Raw genomic sequence first — 8045 nt, 5'->3', positions numbered from 1 at the left:
GACTAACACAAGTATTATAAACAGTTTTATTTTTCGTTACATGTACAATATGTAAACATGGCTTATCTGCATTTCACGGTGGGATGTCGCCTGTGTGAGAAGTGAAGATATTGCACTGAGTCATGGTGGCAGGTGACACTGCCTGGGGGCCGGCGGCAGTCCCTGGCTGCGTGTCACACGACCTTCTTTGGGACTCGGTGGACCGGACAGGGGTTCGTACGCACCCCCCACTGCGAATCGGTGGCCACTGTCACGTTTAGCTACAGGTTAATCTGCTCACCCAGGGGTAGTTCAGGCCAGAACTTTTGGGGGATTTTAAGATAAAAATGAGTATACAAAACATAAAAAAAAAAATCCAAATTCAGTGAACACTTTCATTCAAGTCAGGGTCAGAGAAGCTGGGATCTAGAATAGTTGTTGTCTAATCTTAGAATTTGTCGTTAGACGTTTTGTACAAGCTGCAGGAAATGAGGTAAAATGCATCAGCGGCCAGTGGATTTACATGTGTCAGCAGGTCTGGGCGCATGTGTGCATTTTACATTTCCTCTCCCTAAGGGGTCTACACTGACTTTGCTTTTCTGTGGCTATTTGTAAAGAGCAGTTCATCTTAAATAATACATCATTTTTAAAGTCTAAAATGCCAATACTTGCAAATACATTTGTTTGTAACATAGTATAGTGAGTATAGGAAGAAGTGTCGTTACTGTATACTACTCAGGATTTAAATATTTATTTAGGTAGAAAAAATGCTTTGAATACTCTGGGGAAATAGGATTCACTTATAGAAGAATATTTCAGGGAATTTTTTTTTTTTTGCATTTTTCAAGGATATACATTCGTACTGATTTTTGCTTCCAAATATATTTTAAGGCTGTTTGGTAAAATATACCAGATATGAGGCTCAATTTACAGGGTTTTGTTCTTACAGGGAATTCTTAACTACTCAGCTTTAAAAAAGTAAGACTTGGAAGGCCAACATGCTTTAGTATCAACTGTGCTCCAGTGAACCCCATGCTTGGTTGGATGGAGAGTATGAGGAAAAGAAAACACTGCAGGCCGAAGCAGCACCCCCGGGGGATGACCTCACTGGATGTCCTGCTGGTGTCACCAGGCTGCAGGGGGACCTGGGGGCATGACGGTGCCCGTCAAGCTGAGGAAACAAAGTGCCAGAGGAGGTAAGCCAGGGCCGCTCCGCCAGCCGAGTACACGGTACCTCTCCGGGCAGCGGGAAGGCCCGTGTTTGGGGAGGAAACACCTGTCCCCAGGTGCCATCCTGTTTTCACCTTGCGTTACAGTGGGGACTCCGAGTTTGGGATCCGAGGGAGAGATTTGACGGGCTCTTCCTCTGCAGACCCGTCTGGACAGGGACACAGGAAAGCGACGCTGGGATGACGGTCACTGCGTCTAAGCGTGATTGTACAAGTGGAAAGCCTTTTCATTCGAATCCTTCCTGCTTTGCTCTGGTGCCAGTCAGAATCCTGAAACCTAATTACTTTTCTCAGAGTCCACAGCTGGAAATCACCACATGTGACCTTTTTTTTTTTTTTTTTTTGTCATGTCTAAAACAGGCAAGAAATATTTTCTTGACTTTAGCGATACTGCATAGGACAAAAGAATTCTGGAAAAATACAAATGTAAGCTACATTTCTTCTTTACCATTTAAGCTGAGAGATACCACTCACATTCATATTTCTTAAACTTTTTACATCACAACTGTCATTTTAAACAAGCAAACTTTTTTTTTTTAAGGATACCCTGGAAAGTCAACTGATAGAGCAGTTTGAGAATATATATACATCCATAAAAAAAAATCACAGGTACATAAATGGGGACACTTACAGACAAGACCATGTGTGGTAGAAGTTATGAAGGAATAAAACATACGATGACTCTTTCATCGGAATAAGGGCGATTATTTTTCTCTTTACACGCCTGCTACAGGCCAGCCAGCCTTCTGTAAGACTCCACCCCTTTTCATGTGTCACTCCCTTGGGTGAATGAACACTCAGCTTATTTTGGGACTGTTAGATGCTGTGCCGGAGATTTCTATCGGGTTCAGACTTGTGAGCCACCCCTCCCTCCCCCCGCCGGGGGGTTTCTGGAGAACCGCATGGCAGGGAGTCGGGTGGCTGGAGAGATGGCTTCTCATAAACTCTGCACAAGGACCCTGGCGACAGGGGCCGGCTAGACTTGGGGGCAGGGGGAGGCGCCCCCAGGTGACAGGGGGTGGGGGTCTTTCTTGCCTGCACTTCGAGCTGAAGCAGTTTCCACTGGGGTGTCTGGTGAGTGGCAAGATGCACCCGTATCTAGTTATATGTTAGTCTTGCCTCGAATTGTCACACGCTTTATAAAAATATAAATAACAAAAATGTGAGCTGGGCTCCATCTCGAGAGGTGTTTCCTGTGATCCTCTGAGAACAGAGCGGATCAGGGAGGTGTCCCCACGCCTAGCTGGCACAGCTGACCACGGGTTAGACCATTGGAGGGGAGGGGGAGGGGGAGGAGGGGGGGGGGGGGGGGGGAGGGAAGAGGAGCTCTGGCCGGGGCTCGGCGCACGGCAAAAATGAACGCATTCCGGTGTGTCTATGGCACAGAGAACACAACAGGGTGTATTCGGTGGAGAAATGAGACTAAAATTAGCGGGTGGGTGAGAAACTGTACACGCATCTTGTTAAAAAGAAAAGAGGGCAAAGGTGCCCCTAGAGCCGCGTCTGGGCCTCCGGGATGTAGATCTCTATGCTGTCTGCGCGCTCCGAGGCCGAATTCTGGCGGAAGGAGGCGGCCCTCTTGGCAGCCATGAGCCGCCTCCGGGCTTCTTGACGCTGTCTGTCCGGCAGGTCCAGGGACTTTTCTCTCGTGACAGGAAATTTCCCTCTGGGGGGCTTCTTTGGTATTGGAGGGGGGACCTTTCTTTCTTCCTGAAAAGGATCACAGGTCAAAATTGGGGACATCAGAGGGGAACGGCGCCAGTCCACGGGCCTGGTCTCTGCGCAGGGTGACTGAAAACTGCCCGGGACACCACCCCAGTGCTTGACCGGCCCGGCCCCACGCCCCCAGCAGTGGCCTTGCCGCCTGCCTGCTGGACACCGTGACTTCCCCCACACCCTCCAGGGCAGGGAGAGGGGCTAGGTGACAGCCTTACACGTAAGGAACCAAGTCCCGCACGGTAACATGGAATGTGTCCTTGGTCTCAGGCTTATTTTCGTGCTGTTGCTAGATTTTTGCCACCTCTGAGCATTGGCAGATATTCACAGTTTCAGTTCTTGAGTATCCCAGGTATTTTGGAAGGTGTCACTTGATATCCCTGTCATATGCTACAGACTTTTCAGACTCCGGATTCTAAGGACCTTCATGGAAACCATCTTACATGGGGGAGCTGTTAGCCAAATTTGCTGTTATGGGCCTAAAACCCCTTGACATTGACTAGATAGATGATAGATTAGATAGATAGATAGATAGATAGATACATACATACATACATACATACATACATACATATGCTGGCTGGCTGGCTGGATAGATAGATATGGTGGATGGATAGATGGGTGGATGGATGGATAGACGGATAGGCAGATAGATATGCTGGATGGATGGACGGACAGACTAACAGATTTGGTGGATGGATGCATAGGTAGATGATAGATAATAGATTAGATAGATGATAGATAATATAGATAGATATGATGGATGGATAGACAGACATGGATGGATAGACATGGATGGATGGATGGACAGATTTGGTGGATGGATGGGTAGATGATAGATAATAGATTAGACAGATGATAGATACATAGATATGGATGGATGGATAGATAAACAGGTCTGAAGGATGGACAGATATGGATGGATGGACGGACAGATTTGGTGGATGGATGGATAGGTAGATGATAATAGATTAGATAGATGATAGATACATAGATATGATGGATGGACAGTAGATAGATAATAGATATGATGGATGGATGGACGGACAGATTTTTCACCTGCTTGGTAAAAACATGCAAGTAATTACTTTTGACCTTTAGCTCATATTCTTAAATAAGTCACAAAAGTAGGTGTAGGCCTTTTCCAGAAGGCTAAATCACACAGTTCTGCAGCAGATATGATATATAATGTTATATTGCGTCTTTACTGTTTTGGTGAAAGGTCTGTGTCCCCAACCCTGCCGTGTTATTTAACGTGCATCCTAACTAACAAAGCTGGACCCCACATGGACTGCCCTTCCCAGCGGGTGATGACAGGGCCCTGCATAGCCGACTACCTCCTTCCCAGGGAAGGACGCCTGGCAGAAGGCGCTGGAACCTTTCCTTTCCTGGGCAGGGCTCCAGTCGTTGGGGGAAAACCGCACCCCTGTGTCTCCCTTCAGCCTCTGCAAACATGCACATGGGCCAGACGTGCTAGGACGTTGTGGGGAAGGCACAGCTTGGGCAGACACGTGTGGCAGAACCCCACCCACCGGTTTTGGCAGGAAGGTTGTTTTGGCGTCTGACACTTTATTCCCATGGCTTATTTTTGAATGACTTGGCCAGAAGCAACGACTTCTTACTCTTTGGCAGGCATCCACAACAGCAGGGTAATGGGTTTGCTAAAGATTTCATTCAGTCTTTCAAAGGTTAGTTCCTAAGTGAAGCACATGACTGTATCTACCTCCCTATTCTTTTCTCTTTAATTGGTAGCCCCTGAAGTGTGGGGCTGTAAGAAATACACAGGGGCAACTCTTGTGGGAGTCTCCTGTTTAAAGGGACTCCTGGCCTCCAGGTGTCCTGTGGTGGGAGAGGGTTGACCAGGTGGCCTCGACGATCGACAGGGTAGAGTGGCTCCTGAGCACACGGCCCGGGGCCTCAGTGGTGTGAAAGAGCAGTTCGTGTCTGCAGTGGGGTGTACACCCTCGGCAAGTGGACGGATAGATGGATGGATAGATAGTGTATACCTTCAGCAAAAGGCTGTCTTAGTTTTGAGGACCATTCTCTCTGCATACCTTAGGTAGAAGGGGTTCTATTAGTTGTCAGTTACTGAAGAATGAAAAATAGGAGGGATCATCGCAGGTCTCTGGGATGGTTAAATGGGTTCTATTTTTAGTATTTTACTAGAATGGCATTTTCTTTTTTTTTTTTTTATTTTTTTTAAAAAAAAATTTTTTTTTTCAACGTTTATTTATTTTTGGGACAGAGAGAGACAGAGCATGAACGGGGGAGGGGCAGAGAGAGAGGAAGACACAGAATCGGAAGCAGACTCTAGGCTCTGAGCCATCAGCCCAGAGCCCGACGCGGGCGTTGAACCCACGTACCGTGAGATCGGGACCTGAGCTGAAGTCGGACGCCTAACCGACTGCGCCACCCAGGCGCCCCTAGCATGGCATTTTCATTGGCGATCTTAGGATCTCCTTCACTACAAAACCAGACCATAGATAGAACTTGCTAATGTACCATTTATGGCTTACAGACAGCCTACACCTTCCCACTCCCCTCTGCCCCGTTGTCTAGTAAAGAGGGGGTGTGACAGTCATCTGCAGTGGCGTCTATGACATCGAGCCCAGAACTCCACTGACACAGTCAGTGGCACCTTTGGAGGAAGATTGAGGATGGCAGTGATGGCTTTTGTTCTAAATATCTATGTAGACATCCTCCGCTATATAGTAACACCACTGCCCTAAAGTGTGTTGGATTAATTTCATCATTTTATTTGAATCGATAATGTCTACCTAGAAATTCAGATTATGATTACTTAGAGCGTCTTTCAAATGTGTTAGGAAATCAATGTATTTGTTGCTGATTCGGACCTACCTGTTAGCCCTACTATGGATGGTATCTGAAGGGGAGAAAGATCACAGGCTCAAATTTAATGGAACCTTTCAGCCTGTTTAAGGGCGAAGGCTGAGAGATCTACAGGAAGTCTAAGTAGAGCCCACAGTGTCTTCATCTTCCACTGGAGATAAACCACCAGAAAGTTAATCTGAATCGGTAGTTACTGTAACCAGACCTCACGCCTTCCTTGTGGAGAATCATTTCTGTATAATCCAGACACAGGTTTGATGAAGGCACAGGGTAGGTCCCTGTAAGGAATGAGACTCTCGTCTCCATGTGATTTTCCGTTCGAGTCCCAGAGATACGGCAGAAGGACCTGTTACCTGTACCCCCCGCCGGCGGCGTTCGTCCCACGTCAGCTTATCGCGGGCTCCGCGTGCAAGCATCTGCACACCTGATCGTGCGTTGCCGACTGGAGACCATGAGGCACGACACAAAGGAGCACCTGCCGCGTTAGGGTTAGGCCCCGGGGGCCTGCAGGGAGCAGCACGTGGGGGGCGCGCGGCCCGGGCAGGGTTACCTTTCTCTCCGGAGACTCTATTATCTTCCAGTCTTTGAGCTTCAGCTGGTGCAGCTCGTCGAACTTCATGCTGACGTCCTCGACGGAGAGCTGCAGCATGTCCCAGTAGCCCGCCAGGTCCTGGGACGTGGGTCTCGGCATGGCGCTGGGGTCCTGAGAACACACGGGCAGAACTCAGAGCCGTGAACACCCCCAGCTGGCCCAGGGCTCGGGGGGGTGGGGTGGGGGCCCCGCTCCTTCCTGCAGATGCTTTTCAAGAAACCAGATTGGGGGAAAGCCTGAAAAATTCATGCTCTGACAAAACATTCCAGAAAGCCCACGAAGGGCCGCCGACAGTTAACGCAAGCATTTGCCGACGGTTAGAGAATGTGCAAAGGCTGCATGATGAGTGACTCCAACTCTGTGACAGTCTGGAAAAGACACTGTGGGGACAGTAAAAAGATCAGTGGCTGCCAGAGGTCCAGGCGGGGGGATGGATGGACAGAGCATAGGACTCTTAGGGCAGTGAAACCACCCTCAGAATTCCATGATAGTGGCTACATGTCGCTACACGTGCACCCAAACCCAGACCGCGCACGACAGCAGAAGTGCCCTGATGTGGACCCTGGATGCTGGGTGATGACGTGTGTCGACGCGGGGTCACGGATCGTGTGAAATGTACCTGCTGTTGGGATGTTGATGGTGCGTGTGGAGGCCACAGGGTGGGTGTGAACTCTGTACCTTCCCCTCAATTTTGCCACAAGCCTAAAACTCCGAAAACATATAGTCTGTTAAAGAAATACACTTGGTGCATTCACTCACTGTTTTGTTTTGAAGAGGCTTTCTTAGACCTTGAAAACGGTGGCAAATATTACAGTTTTCAAATGCTTGGCCATTCCTAAAAGCAATAGGGCTGCTCTGGTTTCCGTCTCCCTGTGGGCTGTTCTGCAGCCGGGTGCCTGGGACAGGGAGGTGGCCATGAGGTGGGGCTTGGAGCCAGGTCTGTTTCTGTTCATTCCAATGCCGTGTATTTATTTTTATTTTTATTTTATGTTTGTTTATTTCTGAGAGAGAGAGTGAGCAGGGGAGGGGCAGAGAGAGAGGGAGACACACAATCTGAAACAGGCTCCAGGCTCTGAGCTGTCAGCGCAGAGCCCGACCTGGGGATCCAACCCACGAACTGTGAGATCACGACCTGAGCCCAAGTCCGACGCTCAACCGACAGAGCCCCCCAGGGCGCCCCCCTCCCGCCGTGCATTTACTTTGCTCCCATGTAGAGGGAGGACGACTTTTATGAAGTCAATTTTACGAAGGTACAGAAAGCTCGCCGACTGGTCCCTGAGCTTAGAAGAGCAGACAGTGCCACGGAGCCACAAACTGGCAGTCCGTGAGCTGTGTGTGGCCCAGAGACCTGCTCTGCTCCACACACACGGTGCCCCGCACGCACACGGTTTCAGTGTGTTGCCTACGGTTAAAATCAGGTGACTTCCCAAGGTCCGAGGGCACCTGCCCAGCCCCTTCCCGCACCGCCTGTGGCTGGCGAGGGACCGCAGCCCTGGGTCAGACTCTACCTGCCTGGGTCTGCATCCCTGGGGGTGAGCGAATGGGCTTTTCTACGTGTGGTTCCTTTGATGCAGTGTGAGGCCATCAGATTAAACAGAGACATTTCTGTGAATTCGCTTAAAATGTGCAGCTTTCAGCCCACTCCGTTGCTCACGTTAAGCACAACGTGGACTTGTGTT

General features: G+C 49.2%; 1 protein-coding gene across 8 annotated transcripts in view; it reads right to left on the bottom strand.

The window, feature by feature from the left end:
• Positions 1-827: 827 nt before the first annotated feature.
• DLGAP2 (DLG associated protein 2) overlaps positions 828-8045 on the bottom strand; it is a 788462-nt gene continuing 781244 nt past the window's right edge. For all 8 annotated transcript variants that reach the window (XM_040489789.1, XM_040489787.1, XM_040489792.1 and 5 more), the window contains 2 exons: positions 6325-6477; positions 828-2918 (listed from right to left, as the gene is read on the bottom strand). In XM_040489789.1, the coding sequence (XP_040345723.1) occupies positions 2700-2918; positions 6325-6477 (372 nt within the window). In that variant the 3' untranslated portion in view covers positions 828-2699. The remainder of the gene's footprint in view (positions 2919-6324; positions 6478-8045) is intronic.

Source organism: Herpailurus yagouaroundi, unplaced genomic scaffold, assembly GCF_014898765.1.
Source record: "Herpailurus yagouaroundi ecotype Mexico unplaced genomic scaffold, PumYag 181, whole genome shotgun sequence".
NCBI classification, from domain to species: domain Eukaryota; kingdom Metazoa; phylum Chordata; class Mammalia; order Carnivora; family Felidae; genus Herpailurus; species Herpailurus yagouaroundi.
Note: the sequence above shows the minus strand (reverse complement) of the source record. Positions and strands in the feature narration are given on the sequence as shown.